The sequence below is a fragment of the Egretta garzetta genome, unplaced genomic scaffold (genome assembly GCF_000687185.1).
Source record: "Egretta garzetta isolate BGI_Z169 unplaced genomic scaffold, ASM68718v1 scaffold172, whole genome shotgun sequence".
NCBI lineage: Eukaryota > Metazoa > Chordata > Aves > Pelecaniformes > Ardeidae > Egretta > Egretta garzetta.
In genome coordinates, this window is record NW_009258951.1 from 2037635 (window position 1) to 2065603 (window position 27969).

Here is a 27969-nt window from a genome sequence, read left to right on the forward strand (position 1 = left end):
TTTGATGACAAGAGTATTTGTATGGGAAAATGAAATTGAAAGAAAAGACTTTTTTCAGCTCTTAAATGGTGTCAAATTCTTCCATCTAAAAGTAATATTAGTTTCTTTTTTGATCAGAAATGAATGAGCTTTTGTTGCATATTCAAGCAAAATAAGTAAGAGCTGCGAAGAATACAGTCTGAATAACAGAAATATGTTACATGGTCCCAGGCTTCTCTAGAAGTAAAAATAGATTTGAATGGGGAGGAAAGCTCATGTCTTAACTCTAGGAAGTACTACAGAACAAACAAAATGTGACCACGTTACAGATTTTTCTTGCATACAGCTCAGTTAACCACCTCAGAAAGGTGGTAGTGTCATCCTTCATTTCTCCCTCCCTGTCTTTCAGTCTGTTTATCTTCTCCTTCAAGTTAGAAAAAGTACTCACTAACCTTTGCAGTCTGCTCTGAGCTGCAGAATTAGGCTTAACTGTGCAACAGGCATTCATATTAATTAATTTTGCCTCTTTTGTTATGAAGACTAGGTGAGGGAAGTAATTTCCTAAATCTGTGAAGTCAAAACAAAAATACACTTCAGTGTCTCATTGTGGTTAAATTCCCTGTTTATATGGATGCCGTGAAATGACAGGCTTCTTTTTCCATTTAAATGATCATAGCTTATTTTGATATTAATACATCATAACCATGTATCCCATAACCATGTATCCCAGTTGATTTTAATGACTTACCTGTTGGTCTTCAGTTTCAATTTCAGGAAATTCAGTTCTTCATTCAGTTAGTGTACTTCTATAGCTATTCTAGAAGAAAGGGATTTTGTACAAAGGAAATTTTAGTTGGTAAATAACAACCACTTTCTACAAGATTTACTCTTCTTTCCACAGAGAAATTATTTCCTGGAATTCGTTCTTCTTGTGATCGTCACCTCTTGGCTGCTGCTCACAACAGTATAGAAGTGGGAGCTGTGTTTGCAGTCTTAAAAGCAATTTTGATGCTTGGTAAGATTATGCAGAGTTATGCCTAATGCTCTTGTTCTGGCATTCGGGTAAAAAACAGATTGTGCTACTTTACTTCCCTGGGAATGTTCCTGGGAAAGGAAAAGACTGATGACAGGAGAAAAATGTGGATGCTGTCTATGCTTCTATGGCATGTGAGTAGCATTTCCCTTGCAGGTCAAGAGACAGAATTTTTCTGTGGTGAGTCAGCCCCAGCTGATAAGGTTTTAAGCAGATGTGACTTTTTTACATTTTGATCCCTACCCCCACCACCAAGTCCCAGTAGATTTCAAACGCAGGCCAGTCCGTCTCAAATATAGAGAGGAAATATGGTCTCAGATAATTTTTACCACTTTTTCTGTGTTTTACCACAAATCACGTGTGTCTGTCAGTGTGGAAGTTGCAAAAGAATCACTGCTAAGCAACACTCCATGAATGACAAGTGCATTATTTTTCCAAACAAATAACTGCCTCAGAGCTTTTGTTTGGCTTAAGTTCAGTTAAAGCTCTTGTGACCTATGGTGATGTGTATTTCTGGAGCTAAGTAAATGTCCAGTTAAACAAGCAAGATCTTCCAGATGTGGACATAGCCACAGAGGTATGCTTCCAGCTGGAGTGCCATTATTATATTCTCTGTTGACCAATGTCTCAGAACTGTCTTAAAAACCCCATGATCCTTAATGATGTGACTATATTGGGAAGGATGTTAGCTATCTGGGATGGACTGATGGATTTGCGAGTGAGTTTGAGATATCTTTATGGCCATTGTCTATGTTCTCTTGCTATTCATAGTGCTGAGATTTGCTTCTTTTCTTCATTAATGGTGTGTAGTGTGCACACTTGTTTCACCTCTGTGCAGGGATGTGATTTGGATAGGGTCTGGTGCACGGTGGTACGAAGGAAAATTCGGACACACAGTATATTTGTGCCTTCACTGCAGCACATTTCCTCCTATACTCAAAATGTTATATTTGGAGATGTCTCTTCTTGGCACCCTGCATTAGTTATTTAAAAATCATACTTGATTTGCTGAAGAAAAGCATCAGACAAATGATAGCTGTTGCGGAAGCTTTGTGAGTGGAAATCTCTGTTTGTGAGTGGAAATCTCTATCCACAATGAAAGATGGTGCTGCAGTCAGCTGCTCCAGGGTGTATTAAATGCCTTCACAAATTTTATCAAAGAGTTCTGGGATGACTTTAGCTTCATGCATGGCTTGGTATCGATCTCTTCATCGTATTATTTGCCTGCCAGTTTCCTCCCTCTTGTCCTTCATGGGTACAGATTTGGGCTTGACATGGCTGTGCTCACAAGCTCTTAAGATGCTTGAGTGCAGGAAGGGTGTGTAGATGCAGATGGGCTGTTCGCCACTGCCGTCTGTTCATGTGCATTGGGCACAGACGTCTCTTGTCCTGTTTCACATGCTCTTCACTATGAGCTTCTCCCGGGCTTTGGGTTCTGCAGAGCTTGATGTGTCTGCTTTACCAGCCATTGTGTCAGTGGTATGGGGGTTTTTGGATTTGTCCGGATTTGAGGGAACAGAGGGATTACAACTGCTTTTATTTCTCTGGGTATGTTTTACTGTTTTGCTAATGGCCTCCTTAAAAATAATTTCTGTTCTGTCTCGTGAGTGACACTGCTGTTTATTCAGTCTCTCCCCTCTCTAAGGAGTCGATTCCTTATGCTGCAATGGGCTGTGCGGAGGAGATTGGGGCAGGAGTGTGTCTGCCGTAGTTGATTGCTGGGTGAGCCTACTGGGCCGGCTGTGCAGAGCTGTCTGAGGAGCCAGGGATGAAACATGTGCTGTCAGGTCACAGCCACCCCTGCCACCCACCAGGAGGTACTGCCTGGGTACAGGCTGGTCTGTCACAGGGGTCAGGGATCTGGTTTTGATAGACTGTTAAATAGATGTTCAGTCTTGTTAAAAAAAGGATTGTATGCTGTTTATTTAGGAGTAACTCTAAAGCAGCACAAACCGTGGTGAGGGCACAGGCGTTGGCTTTTTTCCTTAGCAGTAACTCTACTAAACCCTCATTTTTTTTCATCCAGGGTAATGCAGTACTGAGGAGCACAGAAACAGTGACAGGAGAACTGAGTGTGAAAGACCCAGTGAGCTGTGGCGTTTCGAGTACTCTGTGTAAATGTGTAGTAGTCTGGGGATGTGGCCACAGTTGCCGAAAGGCTGTCAGTATACTGGGTGTAGTAGTTTGAAATATTTTGCTGGTAGTTGTAGATTTTAGCAAAAAATCCTAGCGTATGTGCAGCAGTTTGGGCTATTTTCCCCACTACTACAGGCTGTAGTTTCATCTTCTGCCACCTCCAAGGTTTCAGGCCAGTAAACATGTAAAATCTGAACTGCTACAGGTCTGATTTTTTTTTTTTTTTTTTTTTTGTGTGTGTCCAAAGTATTTTTCCTTGCTCCTCCAGTTGCCCCTGTTGGTTTCAGGTAGATGGTGGTCATAGAGCTGTGCTGGTGCCTTGCAGAGAGGAGGTGCTCACCAGTGTTTGCCAGGCTCCTTCAGCATCCTCTGCCCTTTTCCATTCCCAGGAATATCAGTCTTTCTGGTCAAGAAGTTCATAGTAAGGTTGACTAAGGGGCCACTGCCCAAAACTTGTCTCTTGATATATGGAGTGTTAATAAATCAAAGTAAGAGAGAAGGCTTGGAAAAGGGACATCTGAGAAGAGCAAGTAACCCAATTCTTCCTTATCTGCCAAAGCAATTCCATACACTCACAGACGTTTTCTTGTCAAGCACGTAGTGGCTTTATTTGTGTTTGTTTTGTATAAGCCTTTTCCTACTTCTGAAATATCCATAAAAAAGATGCTATGCAAAATGAAACAAGTGGACAATACCTTGAACGTGGTGATTTTCAAAGTCAGTTAGTGCTGCCCTTTTTGAATGTGACTGTCTCACTCCTGCTTTAGTCCTCAGCTGGCCTGTGCCTCCGAAGATGTCCCTCGGTGGGTAAGCGGTCTGGGGACGGGGGGACTTGGGTAAAAGTTCACCCTGTGTTCTGTGCTTCTGCTGTACAGGTGATGCTGAAATTGGCAGCAACAATGTCAACTCCTTGAAGAGTGAAGACTTCCATATGAGAGGCTTATTAGATGAACTCAATGAGGATGAAATCTGGGGGTCCGCTCACACTTTGAAATCATGCGGAAAAGCTGTTTCCATAGAAACTGCTAGTTTAAGCGAGTATGCTAGATATGTGCTAAGAACAATTTGCCAGCAGGTAATCTCTAGAACTATTCTTCTGTCTTCATTTGGAGAAACAATGTTGTTTTATTTGAAAAGCATAACATATGTATTGGTGCAAAATGAATGTTGAGGTATTTTCAATATTTGAGATTTGGACAATTTATACACAGAGTAGTATGTTATTGGTGGAGGGGAAATGCTTTACTTAGTTATTAGCATCTCCCTATGGTCTTATTAGAATTGAGGTGTTTTTCTTACCTGAACCTCTAGGATTTTGAAGACTGTAGGGACCACTCTGTCAGCTGTCTGCTCAAAGTGCTTTTGCAGTAGCATTTGTTTTACTGCAAAGTTGCTTTCAAAGTATAGAAGAAATGAATTTTGGAAAACCTTTTAATGGTCCTATACTTTCAGGTGATACTGAATGACAGAAAACATTTCTAATCTCACATGTTGCATGAACCATAGTTCACTTCAAGTTTTGCGTATGGAAAAATCACTTTTCTGTTTAGCTTACCAAAAGTTAATATCACCTTGAAACTATCTTGTGAATCTGTTGTCTGATTAACTTACAGGAATGGGTTGGAGAACACTGTTTAAAAGAACCTGAGAGGCTGTGCACAGACAAAGATCTTATTTTGGATCCTGTTCTTTCAAACAAACAAGCACAGAAACTCCTTCAACTTATCTGTTATCCTCATGGTATTAAAGAATGCACCGAGGGTGACAACCCTCAGAGGCAGCATATCAAACGCATACTTCAGGTAATGCAGTGGGGAGAAGATGGAAAAACTACCTGTGACGCAGTGACTCTTAACCTGTCATTCAGCAGCACCACCAAGTGACATTGATTTGCAGTTCTTGGTGCAATCAAGCATTAGATTCTTCTTTAAAGATTGTATGTGCTCAAGATCCTCAGTCTCTGTGGTGAACGTTTTATAGTGTGACTTCTGGTGTCTCCTTACTTCTGATTCCACAGTTATGGAGGAAACAAGCATGCAGCATGCTCATCATTGCTGTTCATCATTGTCAGTCATTAGGAGGCCACTGAAAAGGGAGCTGCTTTAAGGGCTGCTTAGGTGGAGATGCCTACTGTCTCCGTAGGGCTCTGTGGCAGTACTGTGGTGAAAGACACTCCTGCTCCATGGAAAAGGCTCAAATGTCTTCACGGACAGTCCTAAACTGATCATTTCTTCAAATTCAGCTGCATTAGGGACACTTCATTTCTTAAACTACCAAATGGATTTTCTTTGAGTAGACCTGTGAAGAATCAAGTTGACAGTATCCGGACCAGGACAGTGATCAGTGTCCTGTAAAATAATCACTTCAGCTGCTGCATTTATGTTAATCATGTCTAGATGGCCTTGTGCTAAGTACAAACATGTCCACTTGGATGGCAATGCCATGGATTAATCTAATTACCAATGAAAGAGTGAATTACATTTTCTGTGTTCGTGTGTAACTACATTCAGATTTTGCAGAGAGTGAGATTTTTATTCAGAAAAGTTGCACGGTTGAAAGTATTGAGTAATGATATTAACTGCAAAGATATGGAAGTTAATGTACATTCTTTAATAGGTCTGATATTTATAATGTTAATTCTTACCTAGAACTTAGATCAGTGGACTCTCCGGCAGTCTTGGTTGGAGCTGCAACTAATGATCAAACAGTGCATGAAGGAGCCTGTGAGTATTTGTTTTGAATCTTTCTTATCTAAATATTTAATGCAAAAAAGTATGTTAAATTTTAACGTAGTCCATGAGCAAACATACCATGAATGTGCTAGTTTACTTATGTTTTACTGTAGGGTTCTGGGTCTGTGGCTGAAATGAACAGCTTGTTGGATAATATTGCAAAGGCGACAATAGAGGTGTTTCAGCAATCCGCTGATCTAAACAATAACTCTTCTAACTCTGGTATAGGCCTCTTCAATCCAAACTCTGTTGGAAATGCTGACACAAGTAATACAAGACAGAATGGTAAAAAGACATTCCTAAGGTATTTTTTGTAGCACCTTTTTAATTATTTTAGCCAACATGATGCTTATTTATGTGTAGATTGCCTAGACTTTTTTGTACTTGAAACAGGAATGTACAGAAATGAGTTACCTGAAGGTTACTTCTATTTACTTTTGTTTAACAATAAATATAGTTGCTATTCTTGAATTTTCTGGAAGCCAGAAATTGTGACTGCTCAGTCCACAGTAGTTACTCCAGATGCATTGTGTCAACTGCTTTATTAAAACAGTTCAGTCTTGTAACAGCTAATACTGGTTGCAAACCTACGTGGATATTTTGGCTGAAATAAGTTTGGTCTACTTCTAGTTCCTCTGAGCGGCGAGGAGTGTGGCTGGTGGCTCCCTTGATTGCAAAACTGCCTACCTCAGTTCAAGGTAGGGTCTTGAAAGCTGCGGGAGAGGAGCTGGAGAAAGGTCAGCATTTGGGGTCATCTTCTAAGAAGGAAAGAGATAGACAGAAACAAAAAAGGTATGACCTTGGGAAGTTCCTGTATGCAGAGCTGAAAGGTATTTTTTGAAGGAGGAGTATACCGAGGACTGGATTTGGGCTTCACAAAACCTCACTGGTTCACTTCCGTGGAGCAAAAAGTTATCAACCCCAAACAGGGTTCAGGTTTCATTTAGTTTGAAGAAATATCATTGGTTTCAAAGGAAGAAATGTGGAAGCTTTGTACTATGTCTTCCAGTGGCTATTCTGCAGCTTGGTGATGGGAAATGTTAGAGATTTAAAAGAATAGCCAGAGGGCTTGTTGTCTCTTCCCTTCTACGGCAGTAGGCCACATTTCTTGCCATTAAGATCCCATGTGACATGAGATGTCACTTAATTCCTGTTGGGACTTAAGCTTAAGGAGAAAATGAAGAGGTGTTCCTACCATGTTGTCCCTAAAATCTGAAAAATCTCTGTTTAACATGACTTTTGAAAATGCAGACTTTCTATTTTGCTCCATTTATGGGACCTTGGGATTTTGCCATTCCTTTATACTAGCTGTCACCTAAATTGTTGAAGTCAAGCTAAATGCCAAATGAAAATAACTGTTGAAATCAACACTTGTAATAAATACACGTGTATGTGTGGATATGTATTTATAGTGTGTTTACAGATGCATGTCATTTTCAAGGAGCTTATATGCCTAAAACTGCAAAAGTCATTGCATGAGCTGTTACTCATGCTGACATCTTGGACTTCTTCACATGTTGTACTTCCCAATTTACCTTTGTATATTTCTTTCGGTTTGTCTTGATGTTATGTTTATAATGCATACACATTAAGCCAAAAAAAAATCCAAAAAAAATCTGAAAGCCTCTGCATTGGCATGGCAAGTCTCCTACAACCAGCCAAAGCTGCATCTCAGTTTAATTACACTAAGCCTGTGTTAGAATTTTAGTGGAATTTAGACAGCTGTCATTCTAATCAGTGCTTGTAGGGGAAACTTATGTGGGATTCACTTCAGACTACTAACATGGATTAGAAACTTCACCTGCCTAATCTCCTCTAAAATTATATCCCTGGTTAATCAAAGTAGACTTAAAATAACATGTTCTGTTTCTGAGTCAGACCTTCAAGTGTCCATGCAATTCTTGGTCATTCAATGCCCTGAGCTAGGTGGGTTCTCAGTAATGACATGCACAATATGTGCATTTTTACTGGCTAGTGCTCTGCCTTCTTACGTGCATGTTCTTTTAATTTGTCTGGCAAGGCATTAATTTACTAAAACAGAAACAGACATAGATGCAGGCAATGCCACTTCCAGGAAGAAAAAAAGTAGACAAAACAAGGAAGGGAGTGAGGATGGGAAGTATCAAAATAACTTTACTAATTGCCTTCTGTGTTTGCTTCTCTTAAAGCATGTCTCTTTTGAGTCAGCAACCTTTCCTTTCATTGGTACTTACTTGCCTTAAGGGACAGGATGAGCAACGGGAAGGGCTTTTAACATCACTGCAGAATCAAGTTAATCAGGTAAAGCAAGCGCATAACCATGAGCACCCTTTGTTAGATGTTTTGTGTGTCATGAGTTTTATGTGTATACGATGGTGTAAAACCAGGAAAATTACAGTGCAATGGTATGCCAAAAGGAACAGTCCAAGGAAGGAAGAATGGGGAGGTGTTTGTTCCTTTTTGAGAGTGAATATGTCTTTTTTTTTCTAAAATTGTTACAGAGAAATATAATGAACGTGAGTCTGATTTCAGTTCTTCCCAGGAAAAATAATATGTTTGTCCGGAGAGGAACAGTCTTCTCAGTCTCTACCATGATCATAAAAATTTTTTTATTAGTTTGAAACTTTCCTCTTTAGGAAAACCCTTCATCTCCTCCAGCTGGTACAGGTTAAGATTTTTTTATATTTTAGAAAACAGTATTGCTAATCCCAAACTGGTCCATGCCTACAGCTCTTCCTTTGGATTGCTTGTGCTTACTCACAACCTCTGCTGATTCTGCTCCCATCTGGTTTGTGCTATAGACTGCAATAGCCCCTTAAGACTGTCTTTAAAATGAATAAATACAGTGCCCAGTATAGTGAGTGCATGATTCCCTTTTTCTGTCTCTAGTTTCTATAAATTACTGTGACAGTGAAAATTCATGCCTGTAGGGCCCTTATTTTCTCATATTGCCTCTCAGCTCAGGTCCAGGCTATGAGGAGGTCCGCATCCTAGTTAAATTTATTCCTTTCATGGTTTTTTTTCCCCTGGTGTTACTGATGCTTGGGCTTTCCTTTTGCTATATGGGTTTTCCCCTGAAATGCAGCTGGTCCAGGTTCCCTAAGGTTCTGGTCATTTCTCATCCAGAGATCTCACCAGCTCCTGTTGGGAACTGCATCCAGTGTAAGAGATCTATTTACTTAATTGTGGTGAACAGTTGAATAGGGTGTTTGAAACAGTGTTTTTAATAAATGCATGATGAAGCTGCTTATTTCTTTTTGCTGCAACAGGAAGATCTAGTTACACAATTGATAGATTATCAACTCTTTACAAATTAATTTTTTTCCCTTGTTAGTTTGCTTAATCTGCTCTAAGCCTTAAACAGGCGTGAGGATAAAAAGGTTAATAATATTTTATGATTCCTTATAGATAATGGTCACAAATACTTAAACTTCAAAGGCAGAACATTCCTTTACAAGAAAAACACAACCTTAATCAAATGCTTTTTCTTAGATCCTTAGTAACTGGAGAGAAGAACGGTACCAGGATGATGTTAAAGCTAGGCAAATGATGCATGAAGCCCTACAACTTCGTCTTAACTTGGTAAGAAAAACTTGTGTGGTTATTCTCATGTTATAAAAAGATGTAGCAGTTACTCTGGAGTAGGTGGTAGGGAGGAAGCAGCACTGTGTCAGGGCACTGCGGGGACTGGGGCTCCCTGAGAATTGGCAGCTCCCAGCCCTGAGCACCTCCACTGGGATGCAGACAGGCTGAGGCCATGCCAGGACATCAGCCCACAGCAGGGCTTGGGATCAGGCCCAGCGAGGGGAGCCAGGGTCAGACGCAGCCCTAGCATGGCCAAGCAGGGCCATGGGGACAGGCTGAGGCTTCTGACTTGGGGCTCCCGGGCCAGGGATAGGGGTGGGGGCAGCCCCAGGTGGGGCTGGCCAGGGACAGCAAGGGCTGTTAGTGTCCACTCTGCCCTGACACAAGGGGTCTCTGCTCCGTTAGTGTTTGTCTCTGCTCTTCCCGTCTCTGTTGTTTCAGTTGATGCCTTCTGGCCTTAACATTTGGCCATTGTTCATATAAAATGAATAGGAAGGCCAGCCTATACCTTTTTCATGCCTTATTTTTGTGCTGCTTTCTTCCTTTCAGTGCCCCTGGAACTTCAGAAATGTATCATCTTTTTGTGGACATTCAAAGCCAATGTCCACTTGTGGTTTATTCCCATATAACAAGCAGTGAATTTTATGGAACTAGGCAGTCAGTATAGTTCAGACTTTCACAGGTCTCAGGGAATGTAACATTTGGCTATTTAACTTAAATGTGAAATTTCAGTCGGTGCTACTTGGATACATGTGTTAATCAGCTTACAAAGTTTCCATCAAGTTCTCCAACATCCCCCGTCTCTTAAAACCCCTGTACCAGACATCAGGGCCACTGCAGTTTGTTTAGCACAGTGCAGTAGGGGTCTGGAGACCACATGTAAGGCCAAATGAGAGAGCGCCAAGCTAGGAGTGACACTGCAGCGTTGTTCTCTTCCCATCTCTTTGGAAGCTGCTTAGATCTGGCTGTGCAACCAGAGGGGTAACCACAACCTTATGCTGCCACTGGTTCAGGCTAAGGGGACTTGAGCCACTGTGACCAGCTTTGGGATTGCTGTGGCTGCACTGAAAGTAAAGCAGCTATCACCTGCCACTGAGTACCATGGAGACAGGCGATTTGTCATGGGTTGGCAGAACTCTTGTGTTGTTGCAATTTGGTCCTTTGAAGGATGCCTTTTGGTAAAATGGCTCCTTCTTGAAGCCAGGGCATATTTTACAGTATCATACTATAATGGTAGAACTAGTGAAAAATTGTTCATAGAGTGAAATATATCATTTAGCAGTTTTCATTTTCAATCAATGCTATATTGTTCTTAGGTTTTTTTCTTTTTGCTCTGGACATGATTGTCTAATTTTTGGGTGTGGGAGCAAAGCAATAACAATAGGGTTTTAATTCAACACCTTTTCAGTTCTGAGAATTTTTTCACCAACTTCAGTTTGTTGCATCAAACGTTAAAGTGAAGATATGAAACTGAAAGAGCAGTGTAATAATATTTTGCTGTCATATAGTTCCTTATTAGGAGAAGCTTTTTGCTGGGAGCATGGGGTGGGGAGGAAAAGTTATTAAGTCAGCACTTCAGGATGGCATTCAGTACGCAAGAACTTGTGGGACTGGATAGCAGTTTTATGAATAAGTAATGCATAAGATAAAGGAAGTGTACATCTGAGATACATGCAGAGCCTTGCTGTCTGCTATGTTATTTTGCAGGTAGGTGGCATGTTTGATACTGTGCAGAGGAGTACCCAGTGGACCACAGACTGGGCACTTCTGCTCCTTCAGATAATCACTTCAGGAACTGTTGACATGCAGACTAACAAGTACGTCTGCGCTATTTAAACCACCTAATTCATGTCTTTAGTGCTTTTAAGTTGAGATTGCATGTGTGTTATTGTTAATTTTTTCTTACAATTATCCTACTACTGCTTGAAAGCAACTTATGTGCTCAGTGCTATTCTTGGTTGGGGAGCACCTCTATTTTGGAAAGCACTGAAGCCACTATTTACACTCTTCCTTAACAAGCATGTACCTGAGTGCTTTCCTAAGTCGGAGCCTGTAATTCCTAATGACTATCTGTTAGCAGTTTGTGCGGCTTGTAGCTCTGAGCTGGGGTTTACAGTGAGATTTGTGTGTACATCTTGACAGTCCACCTGCATGTATACACTGGGGCTTACATATGCAAGCTGAGATGTGTGTGTGTGTGCAGAAAGCCCTGAAAAACCTGACTTGTCTAAAGAACTGCATCTGTGGCCTTTGCCGTGAATATCTGTCCCTGGATCTCTTGGCAATTGGCATTTCCTCAGGGTAATACTTGTCTTTACTCTCAGCGAATTGTTCACAACCGTGCTCGATATGCTGGGTGTCCTCATCAATGGGACACTTGCCTCGGACTTGTCAAATGCTTCCCAAGGAGGGCCTGAGGAAAACAAGAGAGCTTACATGAACTTAGTGAAAAAATTAAAAGTAAGTATTATGTGTTGTCATTTTAAGCATTTCTTCTGAATTATGTTCTGTACTCATCTTTTAATCCTGTCATTTTTAGTGTCTGGGAAGGCCTCTTGGAAAAAGGGGAAAGACTGAAACAACTAGTGGTAACAACAAGAAAAAGAAGAAAATAAGAAGAAAATAAAAATACAGGAACATGGGGGCGGGAAGACAGACTTCTAGTATTTTCTTCATATTAAATTACATTTAGGGACCCTGCAAGACACTTAGTTGCTTTTATTCATGTTTGAGACACTAAATTTGTTTAAACAAGAGATGAAAAAATAACTCACATTCTTAAAAAAAGAAAAGAAAATTAAAAATGCTTGCAAAGCTACTTGTTTAAATTTAGTAAAAGTACAAGGAAATGATTCATCCAGAAACTGGACCTTTTCTAATAGTGAAAGCAGTGCAATATTTCTCTTCCTTCCCCCCCACCCTTTCTGTGTGATTGATTGATGTATTTATTCTCTAGAAAGAGCTGGGAGACAAGCGGTCAGAAAGCATTGACAAGGTTCGCCAGCTGCTCCCGTTGCCAAAGCAGACGTGTGATATTATTACTTGTGAGCCAATGGGATCCTTGATTGACACCAAGGGGAACAAAATTGCAGGATTTGACTCCATTGATAAGAAACAGGCAAGAGTAAATGTTTGCTTTCATCTCAGATTTTTCGATGGTTTTTGAAGCACAGGAAATTCAAGCAAGCAGCTACAGCTTGTGTAGTACCTGCATCTGCACGCAGTATTATAAAAGCATTGTACTTCTGCTGTAATACATTAGGTTTCTAATGCACTCTCAGGTGTTACTAAAGCTTCAGCCACAGCAATGCAGTCTCTTTTAAACAGGTAGGTTTTCTATGAGCAGTGATGCCAAAAGTGAGGAATGATGGCTTGTAGAATAATAACTTTAAAAATAGTTGCAAATGACAGACCTTTTTTTGGTATCAAATGTATTTCTGTTCCAAATATTTTTACACAGTTTTTGTTTGCGGGATCCGTGTGAACGTTCTCAGGCAGCGTGTCAAACCTGCAGTGAGTTTAGGGAGAGGCACGCAGGGAGCTGTTAAACTCCAGCTGAACAGGTTCGAGCAGCCTAGTGTGACATGGACCATGCACCAGCATCAGCACCCTTGCAACAGCACCGACAGTGATTCCATCCTCCCCTCCCTGACAGTTCACTGACACTAGCAGATGGTCTCAGAGCTTTAGATATATATGCGTCTTTAATGGAAACAGCTCTATGACACTTGTGCAAATTCAAGAGTTTGGCTAACCCTTCACTTTCTGATTTGTTTAAAATTCAGTCATCATGTTTGCTGCATGTCTTTCCTTGTTAAATCCACAGAGTACATGGTCAATTTGTAACTGCTAATGTGATGAGTGTTGACATAAGCTTGCTCAATTTTGCAATATAGGGTCTTGACTGGAGCCAACTCCACAAAAGTTGCCAAAAAGGAAATTATGTTTGACTTGGAGTTGAACAGCAGAAGCTCTTACACAGTATTTGCTTTTCAAACAGAATCCTACATTTGAGAACTCATTTAACCTGGGAGACTTTTGACCTGTTACTTGCTGGGAAGGAAGAAGGAGGGTGTGATCCTGCTTACAAAAGACGGAGGGAAAAAAGCAGGGGGCCAGGGGAGAAGTGTATTAGTTGTTTGGGATTTTTTGGGAATATGAAGGGATGCATAATTTTTTAAAGTGAATTTATTTAAAAGAGAAGAATAGAGCTTTTTATTCTTCAGACTAGGTAGGCTTTATTTTGGTGATATACTGCTTAGGCTTCTCTCCCCTTATTTTAGTATGTGAACTTTTAGCAAGTGAATTCTCAGATTAGCAATTTCTGGTAGATATTTGATTTTTCCTCCAAAATACCACAGATGGAACTTGAGATTTTTAGCATAGATATAAGCAAATGGCACTACAAAAATATAATTGCTTTTATCTAGTGGCAGCCTTGGATAGAGGTTGAAATCCCAGCAGTATGCATTTGGTATATCTTGTGGAGGGGAAAAAATCCTACTGGATTTCTCTGACTGAAATGATGATGTACAAAAGCAAGTAGTCTGCTCCAGCGTTCAATTTTCTTAAAATACTAACTTCACTTTTATTCTGAAACAGGGTCTTCAGGTTTCAACAAAACAAAAGGTGTCCCCTTGGGATTTATTTGAAGGTCACAAAAATCCTGCTCCTCTCTCCTGGGCATGGTTTGGTACGGTTCGTGTCGACAGGAAAGTGATAAAGTATGAGGAACAGCAGCATCTCCTCCTGTACCACACACACACCAAACCCAAGCCACGGAGTTACTACCTCGAGCCCTTGCCCCTTCCTCCAGAGGAGGAGGAGGAAGAGCCCACCACACCTGTCTCTCAGGAACCAGAAAGAAAGTCAGGAGAGCTCTCAGATCAGGGAAAACTTGCCACAGATGATGAGAAGAAGACAAAGGGCAGGAAGCGAAAGTCAAAGTCAAGCTCAAGGGCTGATGTAAGTAGTTGGTGCCCCATACAAAACTGGAAATACTTCACTGAAGCATCTGATGTTGCATAGTGCTGTCTTCACTACCTTTAGAAATTGTTTTCTTCACCTGGAGGAGCAGGTCCTAATAAAGGGAGTGAATGGAGATGGTCAGGAGGAGGGTGGATTTCTGTCATACAGAGTTCAGTGTAGAGGAACGTACTGTGCTTAGGACCTTATGTGCTATGTAAAATATGCTAGACTGGATCTTACTCAGTATTACTCAGGTTCTATGTATGCTTTCTCTTGTTTGGTGTAAAGCACAGCTGTTACTGTTTGTATCAATTTCTAAAATTCCTCCTGTTCACATTAAGTTGAGAGCAAACATGCTGGTTCAAACCCAGGTCCCATTCAAATGGAAACCAATTTGAAAGAAACTCTTTCACATGGGTGAACTGTTTTACTGTGCAGTTTGTTCTGATTTCTGAGCCACCTTCTCTTTTGGTTTTAATGTTTTTTGAGGTGTGGGTTTCTAAACTGAAGAATGACATAGTGAATGGGTTTGAAAAACATGCCTGACACCACACGAATAACAATGTACGTTTCCAGTAGCAGCGTTCTGTGCAATTATGTCCTCTTCACACTGCTGCCAGTGTAGTTGTACGTGTTGTAGACACGATAATATTCTGTTCACATCCAGGTGGTTTGTCAGTGTGTTGCGTTTTAAGTAGGTGTAGTTTTAAGATAATTTTCTGGCCTTTTTGATGTTTCAGTTAAGTTCTTCCTGTTATTTATATACTGCTACAGTAAGCTGTCCTTGTGCTGTACCTAATTATAGCCTGCAGAAAATACTTGCTAATAAGGTAGAAATAGATGGTGTGTCCATGAAGTTGTTAATTACCTGTGGGCAGCCTGAGACTTAATCTGGTTTTTACATCATTACAAACGACAATGGGAACTGTCTCTGTCCTTTAATAATTTAGTAGGAAAATCGGCATTATTTATGAGTTAGTAAGGTATGAATGTCAGTAACATTCACTTTTACTGTATATTTTAAGGAATATCCACAGAATAACTTGTATAGAGTGCCTCCCACTTATTCACCAATTTCCTCTCAAATGATGCACCATCCCCAGTCTGCCTTGTGGGGTTACAACATCATGGGGCAGCCGCAGCAGCCTGGCTTCTTTGTGCAGAACCAGCCCCTCCCACCAGGTATGTGTAAGCTTTGAATTCACAGGCATGGACCTTTAGTATTTGATGTATGATAAAAATTGACTACTTATAACCACATTTTGTTTCTAACTTTCTCCGAAGTAGACTCTGTCTGCTGATGCCATTTATTTTATTCCGTAGTTAGCTGGGGTTTTTTTGAAGGGTTTTCTATTATCAGTTGTAGGTCTGTCTCTATTAAGCTATTAAACTTTTTTGGTACATAAGCAAAAAAGAGCTACTGTGAGGATAGTATAAGAAAGCTGGTAAAAGTTCAGTGAGGAGTGAAATAAGAGAGGGATGATTAAAAGGAACAAGCGACCTTTGGGTTATTTCTTCTTTGATTCATATCAAGAACCATGGTGACTAATTTAACATCTGCTAGATGGAGTAGATAAATCCATGGGCTTGCTTTTTTTTCCCAGGATTTGTGATATGTACTTCATTATTTGTAGGCTTGTTTTGTTTCTTCCAGTTAATGTGTATACAATTTAACATAGGTATTTTACTTGCTCTAGGGGGCAGCAGTTTATGATGTTTTGAGAAATACTATTCTGTCCTTCTCAGATATTATGCAGAAGTTTAGAAGTTTGGTTCCAGTTATAAATGTTAAATATTTTTTCTGAAGCTCCAAATACAATTAGATCTGTATTTAAGTATGTAAAAGTCTTCAGAAAATACCAGACAGTGGCTATAAAGTTAAGGAAATGCTGATTTAAAAAAAATATATATATAAGATTACCTTCATAAGTCTAACATGTAGATAGGTACACGTGATTTTTATCAAATAGCATAGAGTGCATAAATTACTGCCATCTCGTGAAAAAATTGTCTTGACACTATAAGCCATTCATACCATGCTCTTGATCTGACACGCAGCTTTGCTTTTTGAGTAGTAGTCAAACGTTTTATGTGATGTAGAATATGCAACAGCCCAGTAATCTGGTTTGATCCAGTTCACTGCCTTTACAGAGATAAGTTTATCATCGCTATTGTAGAGCTAACTAAGTGGAAGCTGATTAATTAGCAGTTATCTGTAACAACAAAGTTCTTATGGGAGGCAGAGAACACATTTGTGTTTTGGGTGGTTTTCAGGTGGTTCCAGGCTGGATCCAACAGGCTCCTTTGTTCCAACTAATACGAAGCAAGCCCTGTCGAACATGCTGCAGCGGCGCTCTGGCACCGTGATGCAGCCCCCCTCTATCCATGCAATCACGCCTCAGCAGCAATTGCTCCAGATGAAACTCCTGCAGCAAGAGCAGCAGCAGCAGCGGCTCCTCAGGCAGCAAGCACAGTCACGGTCTCTCCAACAGGTTTGTCCAAACCCCCAAGTCTGAAGAGCAATGCAGTGGGTTTTGCCTTCTGCTGGGGCTGCTTGCCCTGCATAGGCTTATGGAGTGGAGAGCCAGCTGATATTTACAGTTGCAATAACTCCCCAAATACTGCTTAACCAGAGCCATCTGCTTTTATACTTAATTTACCCTTTGGTGTCTTAGTCCCTTCTATTTTTCCTGTGTTTCATAAAATCAGGTTTTGCTTCTGCTACTTCATGGTATTCTTTTTCCCTGTTGTGTCACAGAGGCTTTCATAGTACAACTGAGTGGTGCTGTGTACCACCAAGCTACAAGTAAGCAGCAGAGGCACCACTATGCTCTTCACAATTAAAAATCCAGGAAGTCCAGCAGGAGCCATTTCCATACATGTGTGCACACAGATGCCCACGTTCTCTAGAAATAGCTGTATTTCTTCCAACATTTTTGCAGAGTACAGCTGCTGTGTGCCAAACCGCACGGGGCTATTGTGCAACACCCTTCACAGCCTGAGATAGTGTCAGAATATGGCTACAGGCAGGCTGCTTTTGGATTGATGGCATAAGAACAGAAAATTGGGTTTTGGATCCCAGACAACCAGCAATATGTGTACAGTAGTTGGTGGTAAAACCAGTAACTTCTCACCTTTATTTTAAAGTCATTCTGTACCCATTCTTACCCTCACAGCAGCATGTATTACATGGCCCTTGTGCTATCTTGCCTTCAAACTATGTCATGTGCCCTCTTTGCTCAAAATGGTAAAATTTTTCAGCAAGTACCCTCATAATTTCTCCCATGTTTTCTTGGTTAAATTAGAGCACTTTCTCATTGTCCTTCTCATCCCTCTTTCAGTCTTTCTGTTACGGTGTATGCAAAGCCCTCAGTAGTGCTTAAATTGCTGATGGGCTACAATAGTTTTATATGGGCATGTTAGTAATTATGATAGGGTTTCCCTGTACATGTGCTGTCTTCTACCTTAAAAAAAAAAAAAAAAAAGCAGCCCCAAAAGCTCTGAATGTGTGTTTTACAGTATTGGTGATATAGTGGATATTTGATCCCTCACGGGTGTCCTGTAGGCACTACAAGGTACTAAGGATTAGGTATCCTAAATGTTAAGGTAGCGGCTCTACAGTTATTAACCCTGTAGTATTTCTTACGTGAGACAGTATCTCACTATTTTAGTGCTAGGTCCAACTGGCTTTCAATTACTGTGGTAGAACACAGGCTTAAATAAGAGCCTTGAGTAAACAAATGATGATCACTACTTATGGCTAGGTAGATCAAAAAGCAATCTTCAATCTAAAATAACACATTATTCTCAGATTTAAGAAATGTTGTTCAACACTGTCACGTTTAGAGGACAAAAGATATTGCATTTCCCTTTTGGTTTCAAACAGGGACAGTATCTGAGGTGTTAAAACAATGGTTATCTTCTGCTCCAAAGTGCTGCATCAACAGGTTGTCAATAAGGAGAATAAACTTATCATGAAGGCATGAATTCATGCCTAAATAAGATTAATAAGGTGTCTCTTTTTCATAAAACTTGGATTGAACTTTTACAATTGAAAAGTTGCACCAAAATTCAACAGGGTAGGTTCAGATGCGTATTTCAGCTAAGGTACAGCATGTGCTGGATGTTCATCAGTCAGCGGTTCTGTATCAGCCATGTTTTTATTTCAGCAATAAGTCAGTATAAGTTAAACTGATGTAAACCAAGTCAAACCAGAGCCACCCAAACCCAGTCTTTGTTTCCCAGTTACTTCCACACAGTGGCATGCACGGCCAGGTCCTTTGGGGTGTGCTAGGGAGAACCACGGACACATTGCTTTCTGTCTGGTTCTAATATTTTGTCTTATTGGACATTTGGAAAAGGTTCATTCAGCCTGATACTTGAAAACCTTCACTCTAATGAAATTAATTAATAATTCACCAGGCTGTCCTGTTTGCTTTCCTTGTCCGAGCGTGTGTTGGGAGTGCTGACACCAGAGAAACCCCTCCAAGGTCCCAGTGGCACTGGGGCTTTGCGTGCTCCCTGGCACCATGGGCTGCCCCAGTGGGACACCTGCCTGCAGGCACGCTGCTCTCATTGAGAAGTGTGTCCCTGGGGAATTTGTAGTTCTTCCTGCTATCCTAGATTTAGAGTAGGAAATGCTATGGCAGTGTACAAGCCTGATGGTAGTATTTGAAAATTTAGGGACAAGGTGATTTGTAAGCATTGCTACTGTGTGGTGTATGTTGTTAGGTAGAGCTTAAATAAGGAAAGTTTCTTCTTTGGTATTTATGTTTCTGCAGCTGCACAATGAAATTACCTACTGAGGTAGGTAAATCACTGGCAGTGGTATGGACAGTTCTGTAAAATCAGTCCAGAAGGAATTGAGTGCTGTGCCATTATGCTGTGCTCTTGAAAACAAATAGCTATGGTGCAAGGTCTTTAAGAACGACTTATTAAAAAAATTTTGAGTACTTTGTATAGAATTAATAGGCTGCTGTGGATGGTAAGGAGTCCTTTCCACGCTTAGAGTTTCCGTTCATAAATTTCATAAAAGTATTGAGGTTCATTAGCATAAAAGCTATCTAAAAGGACCTTGTTAGTGTTCCTAAACACCAGCGTTCTTTGGGTACATACAGGTGAGCTTTGTAAAGGTGCTGTACTGCTCCACTAACAATCCGAGCCTAATTGTGTATATTCTTTGTATTGTTTGCTATTTTCTTGCCTGTCCTTTTCCTTTAGGATGTCTGTAGCACTGCTGTGTCCCTTCAGGATGGCTTTGACAACATAATGGTAATCACTCTGAGACAGTGAACTTCTCTTTATTTTTTTCTTTCGCACAAACATGCATTTCTTTCCACACACAGGCTGCACACTTTGCTTTTGATGAGAATGATACGCTTTGGCACTCCTCTCACCTAGGTAGCGCAGTGGCTGCATGTGGGAAGGCTGTGTATACACAGAATATTTTTTACTTACAAGTATTACCAATAACTGCATCATCGATCAGTATTTTTCCTCTTCTGTTGTGCTTCTCACTGTGAAAGATTAGAGTAGCTGCAAGATCTGTCCGATGCCATGTCCATCTAAGCATGGCTGGCGCGTTCCCATTCTGCCCTCATCTCCCTGCTGGCGGCTGGGGCTGCTCCTCTCTGCGGCTGCCCACTGCGGCAGCTTCTGCCATGACGTACGGTGGGGTAGCAGTGACTGCCACGTCAGATGAGCGGTAAGAGATGGACAACATGTCCTTTTAGGCCAGCGCATGCCACCAGTGCTTCCCAGGCAGCGCTTGGAGCGGTTCCTGGCACGGGCTTGTTCCCACTGCGGTGGGACGCCCTTGTGCTGCTCAGCTCAGGCAGTGACCATCAGCTCCCCTGGCCCCACATGAGCTGTAGTTCCCAAAATACTTCTTGTCCCACCTGAGCATGACAGGATACTGCCTGATGGTCTGTTCCTGAGCTAGGGCGGGATGTGTGGTTATTAGAATAACCACATTTTGTTACTTCCAAAACAAGTAACATCTAACGCTTACCTGTTAATATTAAGTTTTGTAGAAGTCAGTTTCTGGGGAAAACCAATGACGGCATGAGGTTTCATCCCTAATACCAGTGTTGGAAAGCTTTCCAGCTATTAATTAGAAAAGCTGTTTCAGAGGGAAACTGCAGTGTTGTTAAAAGCACTAATTGGAAAGAAAAGCAAAACGTGTTTTTGAAAAGGCTTTGCTGCTTACCCTGCTTACCAAATATGTTGTCCATATTTTGTATATGTGCAATCATTCCTTTTATTACTGATAGCGTGTCAGAACAGGGTATAGATCACTGTATTTGCAGTTAATTAGGGATATCTAGATATGCAGCAAGTATACAGTGAGTCTCTCAAATCTATCATCATCTTCTTATCTAAATAAACGTCAGTGTTTCACTACCTCCTCTCGAAGTCAGAGTTTGGTCAGAATCACCTTACAGCATCATGGCTGCTACAGTCACATTTGCCAGTCCCAGCACCACCTAGAAAAGAAAATTACTTCCAAATGCAATACACTACAGTCACAGACTGTAACAGGAAAAAGCAGTAAGTTTTGCTTCAATTAAAGTGCAGGTAGAACAAAGAGGACAGTGGTTATTACTGTAACATTGCATCAGAATTGAATAAAAGTGTTTGGGTTTTTTCTCCTCTTTTTTTTTTGGTTGTTTTGTTTTTGTTTGACATGCATGCACAGTTCTGGCTTGCACCAATTGGCTTGCATGTTTAGTTAACTCTTTACTAAATTATGCCTGGAGGGAGAAGTCCCTTTGAATTTAGCAACATCTGCTGCTGCTGCTCAGGAATGCAGAGCTTGCTCTCACAACAGGGGAGTTTGCTCGGTGGCTGTGTGCTGCTGTGGAATAAATTGATCTGTTCCCTGCCTAAAGAATGGCTTTTTGTTTACGTTTCACATGCAGGTTTGTGTGTGGTGCTTGCCTGGCCGAGACAGTGGTGTGGGCAGTGGCCAGGACACCCGGGGCAGTACGGGTGTGCTGCTCTCGAGTCTCACACTCTGCCAGCTCCGCTGCTTTGTGTGCATTTTATGTGGCAGGGAAAAAGATCTGTGGACAAAATTCACTTGTGGCTTTCTGTCCGCTGTGTATTGGTGGGATCACGCAGCTGCTTATTTAGTATTTTCTTACAGAATTAGGGCCTGATGCAATTTCCATTGATATAACTTCTACTGACTTTGGAAGGACGCTGTTTACACTGCATAGGCATGAGTGGACAAATTTTGCTCTTGGGCACACCAGGTTAGCTGTCACTGAGAGAAACAAAAGGATAACCCATGGACAACTGCTCCACAGACCAGCTTCCACAGAGCCCACGAGGTGGTTTGTATTACTGTGTGGAATAGCTTAAGGCACCAGTTTTTCTACAAATTGGTCATGGTTTTACCAGATTTCACCTTTGGGTGACTTCAAGTTACACCTTCATCTATCCTATGGTTGGCACCTTAAGAAAAAGTTTCAGCAGCAATTTTCTTGGGAAAATTACTGTTCTTTTTTTGTTTTTCTTCTTTTGCCTCTGTTTAAAAAAAGAAAAAAACGTAGGTACTTGAGTACCTTCTCCCTGTACTTGGCTGACATCTGTTTTATGTGCATCCTTCCTGCAAGATGTACATTCTGCTCAGCATTTCCGTTTCTCACCTATCGGGTTGTTGTTTTGAGAGCTCCCTGTCTGACTTTGCAGTTGTTTTTCCAGATAAATTTAATTTTGCCTGAACTTCTGTCAGGACTGATAGATGTTGCTCTGTTCACACCTCCTGTACTTCCTAATCTGTTTTGCAAAGTTTTCCATGAGATACTGGCTTGTTTGTAAAACAAATCATTAGCGTAGCTTCTGCCTCCGTGGTGTAGCTTATCACATCAGAGCTCCCTGCTGTCTCGTCTGCACCTTAGGGACCCCTTTAGTAGTGGCCTCAGAGGCTGGCACAGAGCCTAGATGGGTCAGTCTTCTTTTGTTTTTAAAGGAAAGGAACATGTGAAAAATGTGTGTGACAACCCTGTGGTAGCTTTGCCCCTGATTTTGCACCTTGTCCTCGATGTCTTCTGTCTGTTCTCTACCTGAAGCACAGGGCGGTTAATCCAGCCCCAGTCACAGCGGTTCATGTCACTTGGGGCTGGATCGGTTGGAGCTGGAACGCTTTCTCTCTTTTGTACGGCTTCCCTGAGTGATTCCCATTCACAATAGGTAGCTCTGGTTGTTTCCCAGGTCTGTCGATGACGATGCACATATTTTTCAACCCAATCCAATCCGCTAGCTGAACTGCAGGACTGCTGGTTGTGCTTAACGTTTGGTGCAGTTACCACTAAAAGGGTGGGAACAGATCAGGAAAGAGAGTTCCAATGGTGCTGCAGTATTTTATCCCATATGAGATTTTCTTTTCCACTGGGTAGCCCTGACTGTAATGTTGCTGCTTGCAGTGTGTTATCAGTCACTTTTAGCCTTAGATTTATGATATATCTCTGTAAGGATATCCTGATTAAAATGGCAAAGGCTTTGTTAGAGGACTTGGATTTTTTTGTTTGTTTCTGTGGTGAGGTAGGCAGCTACAGGGAAGGAGCATCACTGCTTCCAGCTCATGTCTGCCACTGAGCTTCTTTGGGTAGAATGGTTTTCAAAATGATAAGTGCAGCTGTGCAGCATCACAATCACACATAAAATACAGACCTGATCGTAGCCTCTGCAAATTCTCACCTGCCAGTTTTTTACAATCTTGGTCCTAAAATTAAGTCTAGCATTTTTCCCCCTTTTCTGGTGCTTCAAAACATACTAATGCAGGTATATTTGAAATCTCTAAATGATTGGCCGTTAATTGGGTATAAATATTGAGGCAATTTGAAATGAACAAACTAGGCTATCTGCTGATCACAAATACGGACTGTGTGTCCAAGCTGTACTGGTTGGGAGCTGGAGATGCTTGCGTTGCCCATTTATCATACTGGTATTTGTATGTCATCATAAAACTTGCTAATCAGCATTTTGCCTGCTTCATCTGGGATAAAGCTAGTAATCAGGTAGCCTGGGAAAGGCATCAACTGTGCATTTATACTAGAGATTATCGTTCACTTTAAGCTTCCTGCATAATTTAATGTCTTCAAGACAGCTAGACTTTTTTTTTCTAATGCTTTGCAAAGTCCCATTTAAAGGGTGTCTGCGAGACCTCTGTTCAGTAAATGGCTGTTTCTTCACTGCTGCAGTGTTACAGTAGTGTCAGAAATCAAACAAAAGTCAATTCTTCCATCTCCCTGTGAGTAAATACAGTTAAGCATTGTATTTGGCACTGAGCAACAGGGCTGTCTTGAAGGAAATGGTCAAGTCTCTCCAAGACTCTTTAGGACACAATTTGGTGGGGTTTGTGTCCAGAACTGGACTTGTTTGGGGTGTGGAAACAGTATCTGATGGGTGATTTGTCTTTCAGGGTCAGCCGATGGACCAAGCTGCTATTTTCACTCCGCAAGTTCGGCCCCCGTCTCAGCTTCCGCAGTACCCAGGGTTACAGCAAGCACAGGTACTGTGCTACTGCCATGGAGCGTCTGCATAAAAATGCTTTTAAACAGAGCTCCTTTACCTCCCAGCCTGCTCTTCTGTGCTCGTGACATGCGTTGTGTGTGTGGCTGGGGTAACGGTGAGGCCTCCTTCCAGGATGCTTGTGGTCTCCATGTGCTGTAGCTCATAAATGTTTTTAATGTGGTCACTTCCCAGTTTTTCCTAATGCTGTTGCTGGTAAAGGCAAGTGTACTTCAGCATTAAGCCTGAAATTTGGCCGATTTATGGTGAGGTAGTGATACCAATAACTCTTTATTACGTTATGGTCATTCTGGTACTTGGGATTATGGGGCGTGGGGGGACAAAATAAAGAGAGAGGTGGAGCTGTGGAGCAGAGCCCCGCTGTTGCTCAGCGCCTCTCAGGGAAGGGTGATGCAGTGCAAGTTCCATCCTGCTGCATGTGACATTGCAGCTGCCTGGTCCCGCAAACAGAAGTGGGGTACAACCGGTGTGGGAGACTCACAGGTGGGTGCCTGGTACGGCACTGCATCTCACGGGCTCACTTTTGGTTTTCCAGGCTTTGGCTGTTTGATAAAGGCCATCTCTTTATAATTAAGCTAATTTAAATATGGGGACAGTGCAGTTACTCTTCTGTCGGTTTTCCTTGCAGAGCATGCCTCACGGATACACGATGTACAGCACGCAGATGCCTTTGCAGCAGCAGCAGCCTGGTGGCGTAGTGCTTTCCCCCAGCTACAACCCCCGAGCATACACAGCAGCTCATTCCAGCCCCACGCTGATGGAGAGGCTGCGGCAGATGCAACAGCAGCCCAGTGGGTATATTCAACAGCAGGCTGCTGCGTACATCCAGCCTTTGACAGGCACTCAGCGGTGAGCTTCTGCAGTTCTCAGCTGGTAACATTGCAGTATTTTAATGGCAACTTTGTTTAGAGATCTAAAGCTTTATTTAAAATAAAGTATATTAATCAAAATGAGGTTAATGCTGGGTCTAATTAGCAACAAATATGCCTTTCTCTCCAATTTCCCACTGTTTTTTCCATTACTTAATTTTTATTTTAAGTTGGTCATGGCACACATGGTAGCCCAGTTGTCCCGTGTGTTCGTAGAACATAAAAATTCATGTAAAGATGGCTGTTGGATCCTATTTCACTACACACACAGATATGGTATCTATATTATGCAAACACGTGTGTGGTATTAAATAATAAATATTCCAGGTTTACCAAAGAGTCTGCAGTCAAGAAAACACAAGACCAACTCAGTAGTTTAATTAGCAATAGACAACTGAATTTTGCTTGAGCCTGAATAGACTAAATTGACTTCACTTCGGAAGTACAGCTGAGTTGCAGTGCCTATGAGAAACAGGGAAAATTCATTAGTAAAGAAGTGTAATGAAAAGGAAGGCAGATGAAGCAGGAAGGAAATCTGTACAAGGGAGTGTGACAGAGTAAGCAGAGTGGAAAACTGGAATTTCCAGTGACTGTCTGGAATCAGATTTTTTTTTTTTTCTAACAGTCTAGCGTAATCCAACTAACAGTCCAACTCTGCTCTTAAATGAATCAGAAATCTTGCCATTTCTAATTTCCACTTCAAGTAGACATGTTCAGTAGAGCAACTCCCCAAAAACATGGGCTTAAATTAAAGAGCGGGGGGGGCGGGGGGAACAGTCAAAATTTGCAAGGTCTGTCTAGCTGTAGCTGTGATGGAGTATCTGCGCAGCACTCTCCCCGTGTGCGTTGCAGATCCACTGAAACAGCAGAGAATACATAGATGTTGGTCATCACAAGGTGGTCTGGCTGTCGGCAGAGCTTCAGTCCTGTCTCGATGACCCCATGTAATTTATCCTGGAGTACCCCGATGAGCTCTGTTACCAAGTAGAGATATTATTCTTTCTCTGCTTCAGCTCTGATTTGACCCCAATACTAAAATCTCCTTTAGATTTAGATTTAGTTCAGGTGTACTTAAATGACTTGCTCATTAATTGCTTGTTGTAAGCAGAATATGAAAGTGTTGTGTATGTAGCTATGCAATTCTCTCTCAACTCGTTACTTTTAATGAAATCAGTGTTTCTGGAGTTGTGAGCATTACTATATATTCTGCAGTAATCACTGGTTCCTCAACTTCTTTTAAGTTCTTGCAAGGCTGGATATCTCAATAGTACGCTCAGTTTTGAGTATGTTTGCACCTCTTCAGAAAGTTTGGCCTTGACAGCCTCGTATGAAAACCTATAGGGTACCTTGCATTATGAATAAGGCTGCTAATCTAAATTCCCTTGTCTTTACTGAGTTTTAAACAGCTACTCTAAATAATGAGCTAGCTAACATGTTTTCCGTATGTATATCTTTCTGCTTTTTCAATGTTAATTGCTCCCATAACATCCTAAGAAAGTATTATTTGCTTGGTGTGTTTTTTCAATACTTCAGAAAGTAAAAAGTCTTATAATCCATTTTAAATTCATGGTAACGTAACTATGAGATGTATTGGTTGTCTATAAATGAAGTATAATCCATTTTGTTGTGTTGTTCCCCCAATCAGATTGAGCCATCAGCCTTTGCAGCCAAATTCACTAGTTGGAGGGGGACTGGACAGCGCATCAACCGCAGGTCCTCATCCAACCCTGAGCTCAGTACAGCTGCCTCCAGAGCCCATGAGACAGAGACAGCAGCAGATGCGACAGCAGAGACTCTTCCAGGTGAGGGGCTCAGCTGCACCAGAGGCCAGGGATATTTCAGCACAGGAAGGGAGTGTAAACATCACTGTGTCAGGTGATGACATCACACATTCGCTTGCACGTGTATTCAAGTCTAAAGCAGCAGAGCCTGGTGCTATAAACCTGAACTACTTTTACTCAAGTGCAATAATTTATTGTTTACATTTGGGATTCCCCAAAGAGAGCTCTGGACGTACATGTAAAATTCAGTACTTCCACTTTTCAAGATTGTAGAATGCCTCTGGAGAAGGTAAATTTGAGAACGGCCTAGCTGAATGTGCTGAGACAAAAGCAGTGATTGTGTTCTCCCCTGTCTGGCCTTATAATGTATACCAGAAGTAAATTGAAGGGCTTGCTTCCTGCATGGCCTATTTCCTATATTCTGATTTGATGATATATTTTTAATTTGGAGGAATACTGGTTTATCAGCTAAATATGTAGGGCTTACAGGGGAAGTAAATGATATTAAAAATCCTCCCCTAAATACTGGTTTATCAGCTAAATATGTAGGGCTTGGCACAGGGGAAGTAAATGATATTAAAAATCCTCCCCATGGCCCTTTGATGGTTGGAATTATTTTCATGTTTTCCTTTTAATGCAATAGCTGTCTGTGCCAGTTCTTGTCAACCGATAATGTATTTTATCTGAATAATTTGATGATGTAGTAAACTAAATATACTGGCGTTTGAGTATTTTTTTGTCCATTAAAAATGCTCCTTGACAGCCTTGGTGTGGCTCACGTTGAAAGTAGAGAGCTGTGAGGCTTATCTCCCAAATGGGGCCTTCAGTAACAAATGCTGTAAGCGAGCCCAGATCCTATGCTGGACATCAGTCATGAGAAGCCATATTGCTTGGCTCGTAGTCATTCCCCGAGGCAGCGTGCGTGTCATGTCACTTGTTTCAGTGCCCATCTTCTTTCAGTTGCAGGGGCAGCAACAGGGGCAGCAGCAGGCGCTTGGTCTCCAGCCTGTGCAACCACAGCAGCCTTTGGTAAGCAGAGGCGACTGCCAGATATTTTGGGCAGGTGTGAGGGTAGAGACAGGGTGGGTTTTGTCACTTATGGAGATGGGCAGCGTGGTGGTCTGGGGAGGGGGTTTGTGTAAGCTTCCCCACATCACCGTCTGTGGACCGGTGCTGGCTGTATGGTGCCTGCAGTGCCGTACCTCCACTGCTCTGAACGCTGTACGAGCGTGTGCCCAGTGCCAGTGGCCACAGGTAAATAATTTGATGTTGTAGTAAACTAAATATACTGGCTTTTGAGTATTTTTTTGTCCATTAAAAATGCTCATTGGCAGCCTTGGTGTGGCTGGGCGTGAAAAGAAGAGGGTGTG

General features: G+C 41.6%; 1 protein-coding gene across 1 annotated transcript in view; it reads left to right on the top strand.

Moving 5' to 3' along the window:
- Positions 1-27969, top strand: part of MED12L (mediator complex subunit 12L) — a 143844-nt gene that overhangs the window by 110862 nt on the left and 5013 nt on the right. Inside the window, exons 25-42 of the mRNA XM_035890039.1 lie at positions 881-994; positions 4024-4223; positions 4762-4950; positions 5797-5871; positions 5994-6184; positions 6511-6672; positions 8049-8160; positions 9352-9441; positions 11152-11261; positions 11769-11904; positions 12401-12562; positions 14047-14409; positions 15438-15594; positions 16687-16904; positions 23840-23929; positions 24578-24798; positions 26464-26644; positions 27560-27628. Coding sequence (XP_035745932.1) covers positions 881-994; positions 4024-4223; positions 4762-4950; positions 5797-5871; positions 5994-6184; positions 6511-6672; positions 8049-8160; positions 9352-9441; positions 11152-11261; positions 11769-11904; positions 12401-12562; positions 14047-14409; positions 15438-15594; positions 16687-16904; positions 23840-23929; positions 24578-24798; positions 26464-26644; positions 27560-27628 — 2840 coding nt within the window. The remainder of the gene's footprint in view (positions 1-880; positions 995-4023; positions 4224-4761; positions 4951-5796; positions 5872-5993; positions 6185-6510; positions 6673-8048; positions 8161-9351; positions 9442-11151; positions 11262-11768; positions 11905-12400; positions 12563-14046; positions 14410-15437; positions 15595-16686; positions 16905-23839; positions 23930-24577; positions 24799-26463; positions 26645-27559; positions 27629-27969) is intronic.